The sequence below is a fragment of the Dipodomys ordii genome, unplaced genomic scaffold (genome assembly GCF_000151885.1).
Source record: "Dipodomys ordii isolate 6190 unplaced genomic scaffold, Dord_2.0 Scaffold131, whole genome shotgun sequence".
Lineage (NCBI taxonomy): Eukaryota > Metazoa > Chordata > Mammalia > Rodentia > Heteromyidae > Dipodomys > Dipodomys ordii.
This window is the reverse complement of record NW_012267347.1, coordinates 2,127,642-2,150,683: the sequence shown is the minus strand read 5'-3', so window position 1 is coordinate 2,150,683 and position 23,042 is coordinate 2,127,642. Positions and strand designations below refer to the sequence as shown.

At 38.5% G+C, this 23,042-nt stretch overlaps 1 protein-coding gene across 1 annotated transcript; it reads right to left on the bottom strand.

Annotated features, from left to right (window-relative positions):
• Window positions 1-8,131: 8,131 nt before the first annotated feature.
• Crp (C-reactive protein, pentraxin-related) lies at window positions 8,132-8,986 on the bottom strand. Its single transcript, XM_013030585.1, has 2 exons — window positions 8,923-8,986; window positions 8,132-8,745 (listed from the first exon to the last, which is right to left on the bottom strand). Exons 1-2 carry the CDS (start codon window positions 8,984-8,986, stop codon window positions 8,132-8,134), a joined length of 678 nt encoding a protein of 225 aa, XP_012886039.1.
• Window positions 8,987-23,042: the final 14,056 nt, after the last annotated feature.

The window sequence follows — 23,042 nt, the reverse complement described above, 5'->3', positions numbered from 1 at the left end:
AAGTTGTTTAAAATGTTAGTTATTAACTTATGCTGTCACATGTAAAAATGTTTTGGATTAGAAAAGAAAAATAAATAAAACATTTGTATAGTCACTATATTGAAAAGAAGCAACTTTTTAGGGAAAAAAAGACCATTATGCCCCTCAAATTCTTATTATAGTAATGGAATTGTGTATAATTTCTCCCATTATTTCCACAATATGGATGTATTGCATCTAAAACAAAGATGTGTGTGTGTGTGTGTGTGTGTGTGTGTGTGTGTGATTAAGAAGCAAGGAAAGGAAAAATCAGTGGTCCTCGAAGCTCCAAAAGTTACTGTTTCATTTTATGAACAGGACACCCAGTCTTACCGGCTATTTGGCTTCATGCCCAGAGTAGGTATAACAGCACAATATCAGTTAGGTAACATCCTTAAGTGAGAGATGTATTTAGGTGCAACATACCTTGCAATATACAAACTCTCATGTCAAACCTTATAATTTCAACTTCAAGTGTGAGCCTTAGTCATCATGGTCTAATGAGTTTTCCCATTGATATTCATAAGAAATTGATGATAGGAATTGACTAAAAGAATCAACTCAGACTCAACTAAACATCAAGAAAAGAGCACTTTACACACGATAGCACATTTCCAGAATGGTTTGGATTTTTTTTCCCTCATGATGTTTACATAAATTTTCTTTTAACTTACCCTTTCCCAAATTTGTAACACTCAGTTTTTAAATATATGACTGGCTCTAATAGCTTTATTATTCTAACCATTAGTCCAGTGAAAGATCTATGCATAATTTAAATAAAGAACCTGACCAGTAAAAATATTGGAGGGGCTGGGAAGGTGGCTCAGTGGTAGAGTGCTTGCCTTGCATGCATGAGGCCCTGGGTTGATTCCTCAGCACTACATAAGCAGAAAAGGCCAGAAGTGGCTCTGTGGCTCAAGTGCTAGAATGTTAGCCTTGAGCTGAAGAGCTGAGGGACAGCACCCAGGCCCAGTGTTCAGGCCCCACAACCGGCAAAAATATATGAGTGTGTGTGTGTGTGTGTGTGTGTGTGTCTGTGAACAAAGAAAAAAGGTGTTTTCCCAATACTCAAATTGCCTACTTGTTGACACCTGTGCTTCCTAATCAAGCTGAGAACACAGACACCAAAATGATAGATGGACATAGAAATTTTATTAACCTCATGAAGCCCACTACAATATTAAAGCTACCACCCAAATTGATATTCTGAACAAGCTGAGAAAGAGAGGCTTCTCTGTGAACCATTTTTGGTCCATTCTTGGTACCAACAATCTGCCAACAGCACTCTCTGCTCACATTGTATCACAGAGCAATGGCTTACCATGAGATCTTACACTTCCCTCTGACGGGTTGCATGCCAGTCCTCTCCCAGCTTCCTCCTACAGCTTGCAATAATAAATAATAAATAATAAAATGCTCATGGAGCTCAGCCCTTGTGTGCTTCTTGCTACTTGGGTTTCCTTCTGATTTAAAGACCAGCCAAACATCTCCAGATTACAAAGATCCAAACAACAATCATGGGGGAAAAAATAAAGAAAAACACTGTAAGACAGGAGAAATTTTTTTTCTTATCACAGAGGAGTTCTATTGGATAAACAACATGCTAAATACAGGGCTGTCACTTTATTTAATCCTAGAGAAGTTACAACTCTAGTCTACAGTGCTGAAACTATAAATTTAATGTGTGCTCCCAATCCAAATCAAAACCATTCTAACAGAAAGAAAGGAGGATACATGGGGTATATCAATCAGAAACAACCACATGGACTGTCTGGGATGACAGCTGTGACCTCTAAAGTTACTCCTCAACCTAGAGAAGTAGGACCCCTTTCTTCACAACCAGAAACCTGGCTGCACACTGTATTCACCTCCATTGAGATTCCTCAAAAAAAAAAACAACTAAAAATAGAACTAGCATGTGATCCAGCTATTAGCAATGTATCTGTAGAAGTGTTAGGCAGTATCACCTGCATACCCATGTTTATTGAACCACTATTCACAATGGCCAAACCATGGACTCAGACTAGATGCCCAACAATTAATGAATAAAGAAAATGTGGTAAGTATACAGTGAACTATTGCTGAGCCATAAAGAAGAATCAAATTATGTTATTGGGGGAAAATGGATGAAATTATAGATTATCATGTTGAGCAAGAAAAGCCAAGCTCCAAAACACAGATATTAGCCAGGCATTTTTGGCTCACACCTTCTATAATCTTAGATACTTAGGAGGTTGAGATCTGAATATTGCAGTTCTAAGCCAGCCCAGGCAACAAAGCCAGTGAGACTCATCACCAATTAAACTACTCAGAAAAAGCTGAAAGTGGTACTGTGGTAGAGCACTAGCCTTGAGCAAAAAGTTGTTCAGGGATAGCACCGAGGTCCCAAGTTCAAGCCCCAGGACTGACAAAAAGAAAAATAACAGTTATTAAATGTTTTTATTTATATGCAGAACTTAGATAATAGTAGCACATGATATAAAAAAGGAAAGTAGAAGAAAAACCAGTGGAGGGTAGAGGGAAAGAAAAGATGATGGAGTAAATAAGACCAAAGTACATTATATGAAAATAATATGATATCCACTAAAAACTTTTAAAATTGGAAGGGAGGGAGAAGAGGAACTACCATGGAATAACAGAGGGGTGAATAGACCAAATACATTATATACATGTATGAAAACACCATAATAAAAATCCCTTGTACAATTATGAAACACTAATGAAAATAAATATATGAAGTTAGATACATTAAAAAAAAATAGAATAAAGCATAGTGATCAGGTAAAGCCTGTGCCACTAGGGTTTCTAAAGCTCCTCAGGTAACTCTAATTAGCACCTGAAATTGAAAGATGCAGCTAGAAGAGGCTTCACATGGTTCCAGGCCTTTGGTGAACACTTCCTAGAATAAAAGGCTATGTCTAAAGCACACAGACACAGAAAAGATAGGGGAGAAGTCCACATCAAAAGACCTCAGCAATGTAAGCCAGGCCTTGTCAGCCTAATATTCTGTTAATCTTCAGTAAAATTTCTATATGCAAACTAGTTTCCCAAACACAGGACATCACGTTTAAAGACTACCACTTGCCTTCAGGCTCACTGGGGACCAGGCTCCAGGGAAAGCTTGAAAGTAGAAGTTCTAAAAGCACCCTGACCAGGTGATGCTGGATAGTCCTGAGCTCTAACTTCAGAGAATCGGACCCAGTAGTTCTGAAGTCAATGAATCTGCATCCACAATCAACAGACTCTCTCATGGACTTTGTTGCTGTGAACTGATAAAAGAATTTACCAAAACAAATGAATAGGAGAAACAAAAATGTACTGGGACCTTGAGGGAAGTCATACACAGCTGATTGCCATGGCACCAACGGGAGGGTTGGACAGGTTTAGTGGTGGAAAGCCAAAGCAAAACAAAGCAATAGCACCACCCTCCAACAGGAAGGTGGGCAGATTAAAGAAGGCTCACTGAACTGGAAGTCAAGACATAAAGCTTTTTATTGGAGTCTTTAGAGAAAAAAGTGGTGAGCCCTAGAAAACTGGGTTCTTCTCAGGAATTCTCAGAGACTGGTGTGTGTGTGTGTGTGTGTGTGTGTGTGTGTGTGTGTGTGTGTGTGTGTGTGATCATCAACTCAGGTGGGGGAGGGTCGGACAGGTTTCAGGGCTACAGGTCAGCTAGTATCACAAGTCATTCTGGTAACATAAGCAATCTAGTGTGAGATTCTTTATCTGCACCCATTGACAGTTACTTTCTTGTTTTGCCTGGCTCTTTGCCTGGCTCATTTTCTTTTCACCATGCCTCTTTCTGGGGACTTTTCCTGAACAAACATCCCAGCAATAATGATACATGTATCCCAGACCACAATGTATCACTGGCCTAGATCCTCCAGGGAATTTGAACAAGGAGTTTGCATTTACTGAAGGAAAAGGTTAACAAGCCCATGTTACTCACTTTCTGGTACAGGAAAAATGCAAACATACACAGGTGACAGATAGAGAAAAAAACTGAAGGGAAGGAACCCAAGCAAGTAACACCAGCCCAACTGAGATGAGAGGATAGTTATCTCAGGATGGAGCCATTTAGAAATCAAAATAGTATTTCTCTTCTGTTCCTGAGAGTCTAAAAACCAGAAATCTATATTCAGAAAACTTGATTTGGGTCTTATTTTGTTGTTGCTTTAAAAAAAAAAAAGTAATCGGAGTCAGTAGCTTTCTTTGTCCTGGAGCATATCCCCCATCAAACTAAAGGATACTGAAAAACATCTTGGGGTGAGGGGAGCAGACAAATTCACAGATTTAACATTCTACTTACTTCATCAATGAGAACTTTAAACCCATTCCCAACCAGAACCACCTTGGCTGTCTTTTTGATAGTTTGTAGTCCTAGGGAGTGAACTCAGGGCCTCACATTAGTATTTTGCCACTTGAGTTATACCCCTAGTCCTTTTGAGTTTGTTTCTCAAATAAAATCTTGCACTTCTCCCTGAGACTTTTTTAGCCTTGGACTGCTGTCTTCCAACCTTCTCCTGGGTAGCTGAGATTACAGGTGTGTGTCGCCACACCCAGCCCACCCTTTCTTTTGAGGCAGCCTAGTCTTTCCCCCTAGACTCTGGCTAACAGGTCTTACCCGAACCCTGACTCTCCACACAGCTCAGTTTTCCATATCTTCTTTATAATTACCTCTTGTTGGACTGATCAATGCTCCAGTGTTTCTGCCTGACACAGGGATATTTTATGTTTCTGATCTACTTATCAACATATTGTAGCCCATTTAAGGTGCTTATATCTGGATCAGACCTGACCCTAACCTTGTGCCAAAAAGGCTATTTTCAGATACAAAAAGAAAGTGTTCTATTATGTAGCAGCCTCTAGAAGTTCCAATCTATGCTGCTCATATATCTTTTTGATTTGGCCTGTAGACACACAATAGTTTTTCTTCAGGCACTGAGCCTCAGCCTCTGTTTTGCCTCATTTTTTGTAATAGGTTTTATATACTAGTTGGTCATCTGTCTTTTTAACTTCTACTCTAATGCCTGTCTCTTGTGCTAGGAAAACTAGATGCATGAGCCCTGAGAAAGCCAGTGCTGAACACATGGCTTTATCGACATCAGGTAGAAACTAATGGTAGGTTGCTATTATTCTCCCATTTACCACAAAAAAAGGAAGACAGCATCAACATGCCAAAACCACATTCATCCTGGATGGCATATGTCATCTAACATTTAATTGGATTACATCTAACAACTCCATATAGTATGACAATTCATCAGTTACCACCTAAGGTTACATTGGAGGTATCCACCAATAAGATAAATTACTTAAATTTAAATACCAGAGGAATACTTTATTAAGGTTTCTTAATGTTTGCTGAATGCAAATATCAGCTGTTAAAATTTTCCTGGCTAAAATTATTAGGGCCAGAGGCTGTCTGCCAGACATCGTGTAACAAAGTTCCCATAATTAAATTCTGAAGAAAATATTAGCTCATCCCCATGACTGGAGATTTGGGATAGCCTTTTCTAATTAAGACGTATCTCCTGGATGCATTCTTGAACTAGGAAAAATTTTAAAAAGCATCAACTTCTCTTCTGCTTAGCTGAAGAGATCTGCCCTAATTCAACAATGGAGAATATCTGCACCTACACTTTTTTTGCACAGGAAAGTGCCTCCTTAATGTATGCACTCCTAAATGCTTTCAAATCAAGTAAGAACCTGATGCCCATGTATAATCCCAGCACACAAGAGAGGGAATCAGGAATAGCTTGAGTTCATGGCTAGCCTGAGTTACATAGGGAGAACCTGTCTCAAAAAAAAAAAAATCAATGAGAGCCAGGTGCTGATAGCTTATGCCTGACATCCTAGCTACTAAGGAGCCAGAGATTTAGAGGATGACAGTTCAAAGCCTCCCAGGAAGAAAAATCCACTAGACTCCGTATGCAAAAGAACCAGCAAAAAACAGAGCTGGAGGTATAGCTCAAATGGTAAAGCCAGCTCAAAGCCTTGAATTTAAAAATCTTAGTACCACTAATAATAATTATTATTAATAGTTCAATTGGGGGAAACAATATTCATAAATTAAAGCTTTTTGTTCATCCTCTGTAAATCTGATCAACATACAACAGCCTAATAATAAAAATAGCAAGTAACTAGTAAGAGAGCTTGCATGATCTTATTTGACTCAGCTGTTTGAGTAGATTACTATTATTTATCTCACTTCATGGATAAGAAAATTGAGGCACAGAGGTTATGCTACTTGAGATCACTGATAAGTTATAAATCTAGAATTCATATCTGCACAATCAAATCCCAGAACCTTTGTGGTTAATCTTTCACATCCTTTCACTTACATAATGATTTGTTGTGCAGGGAGCCTTCTTTCATCCCTGGATCTGGCCCTATGGAAGAACTATAGTTGTCCACCCAGTTCTGAAAAGTCATGGTAATGGGTGTCCATCCCTAAAGGAAACACAGCCATCATCTTTGAGGAATCTATTTCTGAAAAAGAGCAAAGTGGACTATGGTAAATGCATTTTAACACTGAATGGGAGAGCAGATTCATGGGTCTTTCTGTTTTGTTCCTGAAACTAGAATAATGATAGTGTAAACTATCAAAATCCAAGAGCTGAGGATATGGTTCAGTGGTACAGCACTTACTGAGAATATACAAAGTCCTGAGTTAGACTCCCAACATCAAAATTCCAACATCTGACTCCTATGAAAGACTGGCTATCTGGCTGTATGTATCAGAGAGAATCTCTACAGTAGATGGTAGCAGAGAAGAGAGTGTTGGCTTTTTGCAAGACAGCAAAGATTAGCCTGAACTCAGAAAGCTTTGGTTTCTGAGCATCACTACAGAAGTCAATCACAACATATAATGCAGCTCAACTTCAGAAAACTCAAATCCACTCAAGTAAGCAGGGGCTTTATTGATGCATAGTCCTGGGAAGTTTAGATGTAAATTTTGTTTCAGACAAAGCTGATTCTGAGAATTAACGTAGCTAAGGATCCATCACTCTGTCAGCTTCTTAGCTCCTCTCATTTAACATAGTTTCTTTGCTCTCATTTCTCTCCATGTGGCACACAAGATGGCTCCCATTCTTCATCTTGAAATTCCAAGGGAAAGCAAGGTTCCTTACCAAAGTCCATAACACAATTCTTGGGAAGATGATAATTTGACCTACTAGGAACCTGTAACCAACCAAAACCAAACCTGGCTCACTGGTCCACTCTTCTGGCCTGGTTAGAAATGTGAGGTTAGAGAAGAAACTCACAGTTTCACACATGCAAAGAAAGAGTTTTCAAAATAATATAAAATTAAGAAAGCACTGAAAGCAAATAAAACCATTGCTATTTAAGTCATTGGCAGTAACAACTGAAATAATATATCTATAAGCCTCATTTTGTCCAGAAAATAAAAACAGGCTGTTTCTGCTACAGAAATTTTTATTGCTTTTCCAGAGTGCTTTAAGAAGGGAGGCAGTAAATTCCTGAGGACAGAATTAGATAGAAGACCAGTACACATTTCCCACCTCAAAGATGTATTTATCTTGTAACTTTTTTCAAAAATGTACTTCTCCTTTCTGGGTGTCAATGTTCTCACCTCTGTGAGAGTAAAAATAATATATGAAATTCCTCCGATTAAAAAAATAGGGCCAAGCACCAGTGGTTCACACTTGTAATCCCAGCTACTCAGAGGGCTGAGATCTGAGGCTGGCAGTTTGAAATCAGCCCAGGCAGGAAAGTCTGCGTGACTTTTATCTCCAATTAACCACTGAAAGGCCAGAAGTGGAGCTGTGGCTCAAGTGATAGTGCACTAGCCTTAAGCACAAAAACTCAGAGTCTGTGCGCAGGTCCTGATTTTTAGCTCCAGGACACACACACACACACACAGAGAGAGAGAGAGAGAGAGAGAGAGAGAGAGAGAGAGATAAGCAAAAACATCTGCAATTATGATTCTTGTGGATAAAGCATCCCAATGTAGTTCACAAGTTCCCAAGCCAAATACTTAAATTACATCCTCTGTGACCTGTTTACGGAGAATGCTTGCAACATGTACCTGAGACACAAGGCTCCTGAGGTGAAATCCTCGTGAGGCACATTCAGGACCCAAGACAGTGTGTCAGGGCCACAGCTGAGGTTTAATAAACACTTCACCATTTGCCTTATACTTCAATGACTGCCAGTTCAGAACAGTGGGGCTGAGGGTCCCACCAACATACACTGTGTTGATCTCATCTGGTGATAACACAAAGTCCCACATGTTCACATTTCCAATGTCACCCACCAAAGATTGGTTTGTATCAAAGCTCCCGCCAAACGAATCCTGTTCTTGTCCCAGGATAATGCTTGCCTCTGGCTGCACAGTGTATCCCTTGTTCAGACTCATCCTGACCCTGGGCCTCCCATCTACCCAGAACTCTGCAATCCCGGTGACAGATTCCCAGCTGGCACAGATATGGACTGGAGCCTCAGGAATTTCAGCAGCCTTGAATAATACTTCAGGCCCACCCACACCAAAAGCATATCCTCTATTCTTCGACCAAAATATGAGGATCTCATTAGGTTGTTTCTTGGTGGCATAAGAGAAAATGCTGAACCCACGGGTCTTGCTCAGCTCAGTGTACATCTGGAGGCACACAGTGAAGGCTTTTAGAGGTTTCGTTAACTGTCCTTCCAAAGATACGTAAGAATTATCTGTCTCTTTTGGAAATACGAAGGCCTTCTTAGATAGGTCTGTGAGACAGAAAAACAAGTAGAAAGGAAAAAGTTATCAGATCAAAAGGTTTGTCCCTTATTTACAAATACAATTCGGGATCAAGAAACAAACTGACCCCTTTTCCTGGCTACAGCATTACACACCTACTCCTATCCTCCAGACCAAATCTCTAGCATAGCATAAGTAGCCCCTACCTGTCTGGCCAAAAGCATCAGAGAAGCTAATGGAGACCAAGAAGCACAAGAGCAGCTTCTCCATCATCCCTGCTGCCATGGTTACGAGGTCTGGGTTTATGCCCTTGGAGAAAATGTCTTTGTCTGAAAGCTGAGGAACTAAATCCCCCGGATTCCTTGCCTCACACCTACCTATCCTACTTGGATTTATATCCACAGCAAAAGAGGAGTCTGTACCTCTTTGTAAATGATTTTCTAACACTGCCTCTTGGGCAAATGTCAGGGCTCTGGTAGGAAGGGAAGCAAAAATCATTCTGGGACAGAGAAATCAATGTGGGTTATTTATTACGAATTCCTGTGACTACTGAATTGCCAATTCAAAGTGAAGAAACTGCCCAATGTTCCGCTTTGGCTCCCTATCCTTTGAGAACAATGGGAGATCTTAATTTAATGCACAAATGGCCTTCTATGTGCATGCGATCCCTGCATCTTTAATACTACCCAACTCATAGAGTTCACTTGGTGGAGGAAGGATGACAGCTTATGGAGATGGACATAATCATTAACCCCTGTCAGGAGCTGCTTGTTTTCAGATTAGGAAATGAAGAAAACAAACATATCATTCCCTGAGCCAAGAACAAATTTTTCTTGGCCAGTTGAGTATATTTATTCAAAGATCTTCAGTCTAGGAAAACATGTATCTAATCACAAATGTACCATTGTGTCAGAATTTCTTCAGATTGTTTTCTGAATATATGAAGCTTTAGGGAGGATTCTGAGTGACTTGTATTTCTTTTATTCATAGAATTCAAGCTGTCCCTCTACACTGCCTAGCAATCTTGCTACAGTTGTTACCTAATTCACGCTTCTAAATGCCTACTTTACTTCTTTCTTTGTCTCCAGAAACCCTAAAAATTTTATCCATTCTCTCATTCAGCTGATGAAATACATTATACCATACATGCATAAAATATAATAATCATAAAGCACATTAAAATATCTTTTTCCATAAAAGTAATCAATTAGGCAATATAATATGTGAAAGATCCCAGACACAATACCAGTATAACTCATAGAAACCTGGAAGTAAATCTAACAGAAATGGACCTTTTGATTTAGAGATTATTATAAAATATTTAAGGATATAAAATGAGTAAATGGGAAGGTTATCATATACATTGAGTGACTCAAAATCCTAGAGATACTAACACTCCTTAGATTGATGTAGGTGTTCTATTAAATATGTCCTTTCTCTATAATCTTACTGTTCTATTTCTAGGAATATAACCTACAAAAACTCCATCTGAGACATGTATAAGGAAATTCTTCACAGCCTTGCTTGTTGTGGGGATGGGCAGGAGATGAAATTTAAATGTCCATCAATTGAGAAAATACTTAATTATGAAGGAATCATTTGTCTCAGTTAAAAAGAAAAATATATATCCATCCTGTTTTGTAACAAATCAAGTGCAAATGGGGACATGCTTCATTATAATATGTAAACTATAGATGTAGAAATTAAAGAATGATGTTAATAGAACATAGAGGCTGTGTTCATTCCTATGTCTTCTCTCCCAACAGGTGAACAATGAAGCAACAAAGACCATAATTTCTCACGATTAAAGAGAAATCCTTTGTAATATGCGAAGGTCTTAATGAAGAAGCTTAAATGTCTGCCTAAGCGCTGTCCGTTCATAATGATACATGGTTTGGTAGCTGTGAAATTTGCTCTGCATTCCACAGTGAAGCTATATTGTAATGCTGCAAGTGTTGAAGAATACACTGCCAAGACATTTCTCTCTGTGTTAAATAATAATAATAATAATTGTTGATGACTGAAAGACAATCAGATTTTAAATTTTGATGAATCCAGCCTCTATGGGAAATGATAGCCCTTCAAAGAAAGACATCTCAACGGAGGTGATAAGAGCCCTGGACTGAAAGGCTGCAGCCTCGTTAATTGTGAAACTGGTGAAAGTATCTGTGAAGCTTACACTACAGTCATAAGTCCATCAGACTGTGGATGTTCATATTAAGCCTCTGATACACTGTTGCATAGGCTTTTGAATGGCCTGCCTCTAATTATCTATGGATCTAATTATCCCACCAGCCCTGCCATTTTTAATGCACAATTATGCACACCAGGAAGATTTCTAGGAATACATATATCATATTGGAGCACAAGTGTATTTCAAAACAAGATAGATCTCAAAAGTAATATTAAATTATGATAAGCTACTTAAATTATATCTCACATTCAATTTTAAAAATTCAAAACAATCGGGGCTGGGAAGGTGGCTCAGTGGTAGAGCACTTGCGTTGCATGCATGAGGCCCTGGGTTCAATTCCTCAGAACCACATAAGCAAAAAGAAAAAAGCCGGAAGTGGCGCTGTGGCTCAAGTGGTAGAGCGCTAGCCTTGAGCTGAAGAGCTGAGGGACAGTGCCCAGGCCCAGAGTTCAGGCCCCACAACCATACTCCCCCAAAAAATCAAAACAATCTTCTACAGCATACATAAATACATATCTAGATATCTATTGTGCTTATAAGTATTAAAAACAATGAATAATTCATTCCAAACATAGTCTACTATAGAGAGATGTATCAGACAAAACCAAATACTTCTCAAAACTATCAAGGTCATGAAAAAACAAGAGAAATCTTAGCAGCTGTCACAGTACAGACTAAAAAGACACATGAGGAAATATAATGCAGGATCCTGCATTGCATCCTTACACAGGCAAAGATCATTAGTATGAAAAATGGAGAAACCTGGGGAAAGACTGGAGTTTAGTTAACAGTAATGGACTAATGCTATTGTTCAGCTCTGACAAGTGTGCCCTGGCAATGTAAAACGTTACTATTAGGGGCAATTGGATGGAAAGCTAATGGAACCCCTATATTATATTTGCAACATATCTACAAATTTAAAACTATTCCAAATAAAAAAATCATTAAGGAAACGTGTTGTGTTCAAACTCTGTAAGAAATACAACATCATTTCATTACCATGCTTGCCTCTGGGACAAAAGATAAAGCTTTTTTCAAATTACTTGAGTGGTGTGTGTGTGTGTGTGTGTGTGTGTGTGTGTGTGTGTGTGTGTGTGTGTGTGTGTATGGTACACACACACATATATTATACAATTTCTAATTCTTAGTAGGATCATTTTTCAAAATAAAAATACAATTGTAAAACACAAGACTATTTTTATGTAACCATTAGAGAAATGTAAGTACATTCACCTTCCAAACTACTCAAGGGAGGAAGTAGGAATGTTGAAGTTTGCAAAACGTGTGTCAGTGCACTGCTTGATTCCCTTGCTGTCTGTGTTCTCAACCAATATAGAAGTCAGAGAAATAGAAATTAGAGATTTTGAAACCCAAAGGGACTTGGTTGGTAAAAATGGCTTAATACCTATACCTAGAAATGACAGCTTTAATCACCTAGTCCCAGGTCATGCTAGATCAGCTAACTTCCCATCACTGGAGCAATGTTTAAATTGTCAAAGTTGCCACATGTCCCAAAGCAGATCCAAATATTTGTTATCATCAGGCAGGACAAACCTCCAACACACACAGACTGAGACAGACAGACAAAGACAGAGACAGAGAGACAAATAGGGGGAAAGCAGGACGGAGTGACTTGCATGAGTTCAGTATGTTATCCCAAAATCATCAATGGATAGGTCTCTCTTCCCAGGGGCCTACTGGTAAACCAGATCTCCGGTACAAAACCCCTGATGTGTAAGTTTCTGTGGTGTAAATATGCCCACTATGGTTGGTTTCAAGATGCTCATTTGCTATCACTGAAAGCAGAGCTGAGAAGAACTGTGCAGGGCACTACTTATCTCCCCTATTCCAGAAAGAGGAATTCATGTAAGAGAAACATGGCCGGGGAGTTTTCTCTAAGGCTACTTCCATCAAAGAGTAGGGTATAAACATTTTATCCAAAAATAGCTCTGCTTTCTGTTCATTTTATCCATCAGGATCAATCAATGACCAAAGATAAGACGATCGTTGGTACTCTTTTAAAATCCATCATGACTGTTGCTAGTTAATGTGAGTCAGAGCAATAGGTTAATTAAATTAACTATAAGTCCATGAGAAAATTTGCTCCCTATTATTTTCTGGACCCAAATTAATTGTAGCCATATTCTCTGATATAGTTCCATCAAAAGTTCTGCATTGAAATTAAATGACAATATTCAGTAATGAATGTCAATAACACATAAATTCCCCAAATCTTAAGATAAAATCTTTTCATTATTAAATTCTAAGGAGGGATTAAAAAATCCAAAAATAAAATTCCCTTGTAAGTAAAGTCCAAATGAATTAAAGTCTAAAGACAAGTTGTCTCACCCTTGTGTGTTAAAAATCCAAAGACATTAGACTCAAAATGCCTCCTTCTCAGTTTCCAGTTTTGCTTGTCTCAGAGAGTCATACCACATAGTCTCAAAAGTCAGCTTCCTTCAGCCTCTGTAACCTGTGGGGGTTTTTTTGCTAAATGAGGTACGGTTCCTTCAAGTCCAATAAAGTTGAATAAGCCCTTCCTTTAAAGTATTCCATGAGTTTAATGGGACACACAAGATCATCACACCACTGACTCCACACCACACAAATATCCAATACAAGCTAATATCACTCTCACTAAATCAAACATTGTACAAAATGATTTCCCCCAAAGTTCAGGATCCAATGTTTCCAAAGGCAATAATAGCAACTCCATAATGCCTAAGAGAATAAGAATGGCTGAATAAAATCTTGTGAGGTTTTTTTTTTATTTCAAGATGCCAGTGAATTATGTCAGTTTCCCTGAGTCTATAAATTCACTTGGGAGAAGTCTTGGATTCACTGAGATTTAATTGAGGGATTAAGTCTATGAATTTACCCATCTAACAGGACACCACCTCATCATCTGTTAACCTCCTGAACTGTTTAGAAAACTGCGAGGTTGACTCTGCTGAGCACCATATCTGGATCTTCCCTGATGTGGGTTTCTTCTCCTTCCTACATTATCACAAGCTCTTGATTCCCACCTGTCCCTTTTGGACTTTGTTTCTGACACTCCAGAGATTTCTCACTGACACAGTCTCAGAAGCACACTTGGAGCAGAATGACTGGTTCTACAGAGGTTGTAACTGTAGCTTTCTGCTGAGGAATTATATTTGAGACAGGCAAACATGCTTGGGAAAGGTCTCCCAGGCTCTCCCAATTGTTTTGTCTTCATAATCACCCTAAGCAGATCTCTGAAATGAAGCTCACTCTACAATAGCCACACAGCCAAATACATCTTTAAGAAATCACTTGTTTAGTTTCTTGCACATTCTAAGCCATCATCAAGCAACATTTCTCTCTGTCACATCATTATCTTGCATAATTAACAAAGTCAGAACCTACTTAAGAAGGGATGACTGCATTTAAATAAAAACTAAGTAAATAAGCTGGGTGTCGGTGGCTCATGCCTGTAATGCTAACTACTCAGGAAGCTGAGATCTGAGGATCGAGGTTCAAAGCCAGCAGGAAAGTCTATGAGACCCTTACCTCCAATAAACCACCAGAAAACCGGAAGTGGCACTATGGCTCAAGTGGTAGAATGCTAGCCTTGAGCTGAAGAGCGCAAGGACAGCACCTAATCCCAGAGTTCAAGCCCCACAATGGACAAAAAAAAAAACCTAATAAAATGTGCTAACTATGCCAATGTGCCATCAATCCAAGCCACACTGCTACTCCTTAGCTGCTTGAATGCAGAAATTCTAGTGCCACCATTGGTCACTCACACACTCAATATGCCTGTGGCACTTGTTTCTGAAACATAGGTTAACTCATTTAATAAGTGAGGTATGACATCAGTGTAAAAACAGGAGTGACATTCATGCATTTCTCATCTGCCACCAAGCAGTTATTACAAAGTACTCTACCAAGAAGAATACAACAAGCTGAAAGAATTGACTACTTAATATGCTCCCTCTCAGTCCCGCTAGCCATGTGTTCCATCTTAGAAATAATTGCTGTGCTTTTCCTCTTGTCGGTTTTGTTTTGTTTTTTTGCTAGTGCTAGGATCGAACCTAGGGTCTCTTGCATGCTAGGCAGGTGCTCCATCACTGAACTGTATTCTCAGCCCTTGTCCTTCATCATCTTGAGGCATTGGTTGTCTCCATCATTCAATCTTTCTTTATATACTTTTTATTGGCTAAGATTTATCTTTTAGTTTCAGGCAAACTCCTATATTTGGTTTTTGCAATTCAATATGTTTGTAATGGTTTTATGATCATTGCCAGAGTTTTTTTAATTGCTCCATCACACAAATTTTGAATGATATGCTCAAACTAGATCTTCCCTAGAATACCTCTCATTCTGTACAAGATTTTCTGCACATGGATTACTTCATAAAAGTTATTTTATAGCAGAAATACTGGCAATGAGAAACATTCACGGGAGATTTCAAACCTAATGAGGTCATTTATTTATGATGTCATTTGTGGGAATATCCCTTAATATTGGGCAACAAAACACATAAATCAGATTTTCTACAGAAAAAGAAGCCCCCTGAAGATGTACAATAAATAGCTATACACCTAAAAGCTGCTAATTTAGATCTCAGAATGATGGCATAGCATGATGGGGAAAAAAACACTGTGTAAGGGTCCTCAGAAGGCATCTTTTCAGGACTTCCTGAGAAGATACTGCTTATGAAGAACTAGAACAAGGAATCCAAGCAATCCTGCGTCTCTGCCTTTGACTCCTTCTCAAACTAGATGACCTCTCAGTCTTGGCTTAAAATTATAAATGGAGGAATAATATACCTAAATCCAGATAAAGTGTAGTCAGATTTATAGAAACCATACTGGGATAAAGAGCAGAGGCCTTGTTATCATAAGAAAAGGGCTGGGAAGACTTGTAAAGCATGTCCATCCACCGGACTAGGGATGAGAAGACATACCAAAACAATGGTGTTGAGGGCAGGGTCCACCTAGGAATACTTATGAATAAATGCACCTGAAAGTGCCCTGCTTTTTAACCATAATTCCCAGTGTGCTTTTATGACTGAAGAATGAAGGGCCCAGCAACCCATTCATTTCATTCCTCTTGCTGACTGGAGATTCAGACTTTCACTTTCTCAAAGATTATTTCAGTGTCTTGGCCTCCTACCTGATCAATCAATGTGTCTCATCAGTTCCACTCTATTTATTTGCTGTCTCTCTTCTGAGTAAACCCATAGACTTTTTCATTTTAGGTTTTGTTTTTGCTTTTACTTTCTAAAATAAACCTGAAATAGAGGAAAGGAAACAAAAATAACCAACATGACAAGTTGCATGGAATCTGAGAAAGTCCTTAAAGAAAGAGCTGCCTGGATCTGTCCACCTGTCTTTTGCAGGAATCATGCTTTAGTGATTTTTATGACTCAGTTCCTCACTCAACAGTTGGATCATTTCATTATCTATAGCTGGCAGCCCAAACATCATCTTATTGTCTTCACAAGACTATATACATATGGGCCAGCTAGTCTAATTTCCAGGAGATTTACAAACCATGATGATAAATATTCACATACACCTACACACACATGCATGCATGCACATGCACACAGATGAGGTATTGAATTTGTTCAGAATGAAGTGCCGGACATCTCTTTAATGTCTATGGGAGTCCTTGGCTCAGTTTATATCCATATTCCCTTCAACTTTGATGTTCTAATCTATCATCCCTCGTAAGCTAAAAAAATGACATTTCCCAGTCTCTTGCTACTAAGGTTCCACATGAGATACAGGTTTAGTCAAGCTGAAACACTCATGATACTTTGATGTGCAAAGACTTTCTAAGGGAATAGATTTTAAAATCCTCTGATTCCAAGTGACTCTTGTGGAACTGAGCCATCTAAGCACGCATCTGTTCTAAGCCATCTCGAAGGCTGTCCTGCCAGCTCATGTTTCAGGACAATGCTTTCCACTGTACAAAAGTATGCCCCATCATAGCCTCTACACAGATTAACTTTGAGAGTGTACAACTTTCTCTCCAGATGTATAAAATTTAACCACAATGTCTAATGGAGATAGTAGAATCATGTCTTACATGGTTCTTTTACTTTTTTCAGATGGGATCTTACTACATATATGAGACTGGCTTTGACATCTCAATTCTCCTGCTTTAATCACCCAAATTCTGGGATTACAAGCATGCACAGCATGCCAAAATATTAATACTTTATTCTGATTTACTTTCCCTGGAAGACATCCCCAGTGTTAGGTACATGCTTTCACAGGCATTTCTAGAAGAAATATCATGACTTTTATGGTACTTCTTGCTTCATAACATTTTAGCCTCACATTACATTGGATTATCACAAATTAAGTAATAAGAAACAGAATAATTTATGTCATCTGATTTTTACAATGTTATAAAAATCAATAATCATGTTCATCTACATCATTTTAATTTGGAGCTTGTTGGTTTTAGTAATCTATATCACAGATTCTTTCCATAATTTATGCCTTAGTGGCTTTTATAATAGTCTTTGGGAGCACAAATCTAAGTAGTAAGATGTATTCCTTGAAAATAAAAAAATTAATTATTCATCAACAAACTTCTTATGTATACTTAATTATAATGAAAAATCATGTGGTGCAAATGTTTCCAATATCTGAATAATTTAGTATTATTAAATATAGATAGTAAAATTTTATCTTTTGAAATAAAAAAATTTAAATTGTGTGCTTTGGTGACTTGAATTACAAATTTTGTCCTTCACATATGCACATGTAGATGTGTATATATGTACATGTATATATATGTTAGAGAGAATATATGTTACATATACATATGCATATACACACATATGCATATATTACACATACATATATATGTATTTGAGAGAGATGTCATACATATATACAAATATATGCTTATATGCCCATATGTATACATTTGTGTGTGTGTGTGTGTGTGTGTGTACACACGTGCAAATGCATGCATACTTTTGGATTGCTAGCCCCCAAACTAACTGCTGTTATAAGCTACTTAATGTGTGGTACTTTGTTCTGACAGCCAATAAGGAGCAATCATCAAAGTGTTCAAGAAAGCTTACAAGAGAATTCCTTTGGATACAATCAAACAGCAATTTGGAATTTTACAAAAGACTTAAGCTCGGATAAAAAAATATATAGTGGAAGCTTTTTGACCAAAGTTCCAAGGACTACCAAAATAAACTACTAAACATAATGAATCTTACATAGAGCATGTTTTTCTTTCCAATAAAACCATTCTATTCTGCTTTGTGTTCTTCAACACAAAACATTGTCAAACAATAGAATGAGAAGACTCTCTAGTGCAATTTATTTACAGAACATTCAGCTTCTAAAATTAAACCAATTAATTCTTTGTGAGGAAAGTTAAGGGCACTCATACAATTAACAGTAAGCTTAACATTTAAATTCAATTAACAGGGCTGCCTTGGAAAGCCTCTTAAGAATTGGCATTACTGGGCTGGGAAGGTGGCTCAGTGGTAGAGCGCTTGCCTTGCATGCCTGAGGCCCTGGGTTTGATTCCTCAGCACCACATAAGCAGAAGAAGCCAGAAGTGGCGCTGTGACTCAAGTGTAGAACGCTAGCCTTGAGCTGAAGAGCTGAGGGACAGTGCCCAATCTCGGAGTTCAGGCCCCATGACTGGAAAACAGAGAGAGGGAGAGACAGAGAGAGAGAGAGAGAGAGAGAGAGAGAGAGAGCTGTGGCTCAAGTGGTAGAGTGCTAGCCTTGAGCTGAAGAGCTGAGGGACAGTACCCAGTCTCAGCGTTCAGGCCCCATGACTGGAAAACAAAGAGAGAGAGAGAGAGAGAGAATTGGCATTTCCAGTTTCAATTTTTTCCTAATAAAAACAGAGAATTCAGATAAATATGGACAAAGGTTTTTCCTGGTCCACTGTTGGTAGGTTAGAAAGATTTTGCATACCAAGTCTATCACTGTAATTAGATATAATCCCTATTCCCACATTATTATTCTTAGTGAATAAAATGAGCAAGTAGTAACAGTAATGATAATAATGAGAACAAATGGCTAAGTAGTACTGACTATATACTAGTTCTATAATTAACCCAGTCCTCATATCAACCCAGTCCTTAAAATTTAGAAAAGGTACAGCAGTATCCACACTGCACTGAGAAATTGTCCCCCAAGATGATGATAAAGATTGTAGATAAGATATGCCTTTCAAGTCAAAAGTCCACAGATGCTACTAATTGCTCACAGCTAGTATGTTGTGTCTACATCAGTAGAGAAGAATATTCATGTAAAGAATACCTTAGTGAGCCAGGTCCTAGTGGCTCATGCCTATAATCCTTGCACTCAGGAGGCTAAGATATGAGAGTCACCATGCAAAGCCAGACCAGCCAGGAAAGTCCATGAGCCTCATATACAATTAATGACCAAAAAGCCAGAAGTGAAGGTATGACTCAAAAGGTAGAACATCAGCCCTGAGCAAAAAAAGTCAAGGAAGAGGCCTTGAGTTCAAGTACCAGTACTGATATGTATACACATGCACACAAATACACACACACACACACACACACGGGCTGGGATGGTGGCTCAGCGGTAGAGCACTTGCTTGCATGCCTGCGGCCCTGGGTTCGATTCCTCAACACCACATAAGCAAAAAGAAAAAAGCCGGAAGTGGCGCTGTGGCTCAAGTGGTAGAGTGCTAGCCTTGAGCTGAAGAGCTGAGGAACAGCGCCCAGGCCCAGAGTTCAGGCCCCACGACCGGACCCAAAAAAAAAAAATTGCTGTCCAAGTCACCTTTGCAGCGCAGCCTCCACAGTCCACAGTCCACAGGGAGCCCTGCTCTGAGAAGGATGTGACTTTCTAAACAAGAGGCCTCATGTTTTCATAATTGCACTGGCTCTCACAATTCATGTCATCAGTCCTGATTGTTTCAGGGACTACCCACAAATGTAGTTCTGATTCTCATACCTAGGCTTTAAGACTCTTTAGCTTTGGTTGCAAAAAAAAAAAGAGGGAAAAAAACCAGTAGGGTACTAACTTACAGGGAATATTGGATGTTGCCACTTAAATTGTAAATATTATAAAAGCAAGGGAGTTACACGCCATCTCTTTAAATTGATACATGAGGAAATAGGATCATCTGATCCCAGCTAGCTGCTGCATTTAGAAAGAAGAGGGTTGTCATGGGGATACATAATGGCATGTTTATTTGGATTGAATATGAAGTCAGAGTCAGACTTTTTCTGACAGAAAAATAAGTTGATTTAGCTGACGGGTTTAACAAGGAATATCGGTTTTGCTCATTAGATAAGATAAACATATGTCTTAGTTTGCCCAGGGCACTCATACCTTATACTATCTTCCTGGTATAATTAGTAGCCCATCATCATAAGGTTATATGGAGGATAATTTCCATAAATTGGGTTAGATGCCTAGATCCAGGATTTTTAACTCCCCTTTAAAATTATAAAATCACACTGGCAAAGATGTCTTAAAACTAATTTTTAAATGTTCCTAAATATCCCCACGTATACGAGGCTAAACAGAAACCTCTAAAATGCAATAATTAAAATTAAAGGTCATTGATAAAGTATTTTGAGCATAATTCAGAAAAATTAAAAATAGGGAAACAAATCCTTTTACAAGTCAGCTTTTTCCATTTTTTTGTTTTCACCAATTATAATTATAAAAGAGAATCTTAGCAGAGTGAGTGTGAGACATTATCTTTATGATGGAGAATCTGTGATTTGAAGTAGATTCATATTCTCTCATTATTAGTCTCTCCACTCAGAGGCAACAAGAAGGTCCTCATCAGATGCAGGCCTTCTAGAACCTGTGAAGTCTAGTTTCACAGGAAGTCCATGATCCAATATATTTCTTCACTTGAAAAATTGCCCAAGGTGAAAAAAAAGAATGGCAAGGAAGTGGTATGGGCTCCAGTGCCACCCTCAATGGGGGAGAGGTAAGAAGTGGGGTGAAAGAAGTGAATATGGCCTAAGCAATCACTTGTATATATGAAAACAGAGCAATGAAGCTGGTTGAGAATGTTTGGGGGAAAGAGAAGTGGGATAGGGAGAGCTTGAGGAGGTTGATAACATTATAGACACGAACAGACATGTTATAATGGCACACACACACACATACACACACACACCGCCTTTTTTATTATTGTGAAAATACCATACAGAGGGGTTACAATTACATGGACAAGGTAATGAGTGCATTTCTTATCAAGCATTGTTGCCTCCTCCTTTGTTTCCCCTTCCCATCCCTTCCCATCTTGCCCCCCACCCCACAACCCCCCGCCCCGTGCCAAAGATGTATAGTTTTCATTTTCGACATAACATCTTGTACATCTCATTGGTGCAATGGGTCCACCTGTATCCCTACTTAAACAATTTGTTTTTTTCCCCTCCACAGAAATATACCAACATCAAATACAGTGGAAACAGGGGTTATACCATGGGGGAGGGATATACAAAGCAATAAAGAAATAGCTTATAAATATGTTAGACACAATAGCAAGAACAAAAAAAACATTTGAGTCTTTAATTTGGGGTTCATTTTGCTTAACATCAACTTATCTGACTATTTCTGCTTGTCTCAGACATATACTAGTTATTGCAAATAAGGGAACCCATGGGACCTATGTTTCTTTGGGCCTGGCTTACTTTATTTAAAATAATTTTTTCCAAGTCTTTCCATTTCCTAACAAATGGGGCAATGTCATTCTTTCTGATGGAGACATAGAATTTCATTGTGTTTTACAACTAGTGTATGCTAAAACAGAAGAGGGAAAACAGGTGCCAGGTTTATGTCTATAATCCTAGCTACTCAGTAGGCTGAGAACTGAGGATCATGGTTCAATGCCAGCCCAGGCAGGAAGGTCCATGAGACTCATCTCCAACTAATCACAAAAAAAAAGCTGGAAGTAGAGCTAAAGTTCTAGCTTTGAGCAAAAAAGTTCAAGGGTAGTACCCAGATCCTGAGTTCAAGCCCCCAAACCAATACAAAAGAGAGAGAGAGACAGAGACATAAGGATCACCCAAGGAGTCCTATCCTATTATAGCAGCAAAAAATAAAGGACTGATAACCACCTTATTTTAAGTGGGGAAAAAAACCTTCCCACACTCTTGAATCCTAAAACCTGTTCTAGTTGTTTTCCTTTTATTTTTTTCTAGAGCATTTATCCTCTTCCACATAGCATGTAACATAATTGCACCCCGTGTTTATTATTCATCTTCTTTATCTCCCACTAGAATACAATCTCCGTGGGAAAGAGGAATTTTTATTTTCTCCACTGATTTATCCCATGTTTCTAGAACAGTGTATAGGCACATAAATATTCATGGAAGAAATTAAAGATTTCCAATTCTGGTTGAAGGACAGGATATATTTCAAATAAAATTTTGTAGTTTCTTTTAATTTCTCAAAAGAAAAACATTGGATTAAAAAAGAGGAGGTAGAGAGCAGGATTTCCATTTCTAGTAATATAAAAACTGAGAAACTAAAGAATATAAAAGATTTATAAATACTGGAAAATATGTTAAAACATTCTTTTAAATGCATAGTTGAACTACAGATAAAAAGGAAAGCACTGAGAGACAAAAATATTTAAGCTGAGGGGAAGGGGGACAATAGGAAAGCTATATGAAAAGTAATAAGAGCACGTTATTTTACTTGATCATCTTCATTGCAGGAGACAAGAGCTTTCACCCATAACAGTATGGAGAAGGAACTGAGACCTCTCCCTCCCTCCCCTTCTCTCTCTCTCTCTCTCTCTCTTTCTCTCTCTCTCTCTCACACACACACACACACACACACACGAAGCAAGACCATCATGAAGCTAACTCACTGAAATAAATATGGAAGTAGAAAAGTGTGTCATACATTTTCTTAAATTTAGCCTTAGTTATAAAAGTTAGACCAAAACCCAAAACTAGAAGTCTCAATTACTGAAGAAGAGGGGCAAATTCCAGTGGTATAACTCCTTTGAACAACTAACTTACAGTCTATCAAAATGACCACAGAAAAAGCTAGAACCAAAGGTATCAGCAGGGGAGAGGTCAAGGGGAGAGAGGTAGAGGAACAAAAATAGGAAAGGTAGGAGGATGCATCCATAATATTCAGTTCTATATATGTAAAACTAGAACTA

What these genes read in the sequence shown, in the direction of transcription:
- Crp (XM_013030585.1), bottom strand. Translation starts at nt 8,986, where the DNA reads ATGGAGAAGCTGCTCTTGTGCTTCTTGGTCTCCATTAGCTTCTCTGAT. An exon ending in TGATGCTTTTGGCCAGACAG is followed by an intron (nt 8,746 to 8,922) that starts GTAGGGGCTACT and finishes TCTGTCTCACAG; the next exon opens with ACCTATCTAAGAAGGCCTTC.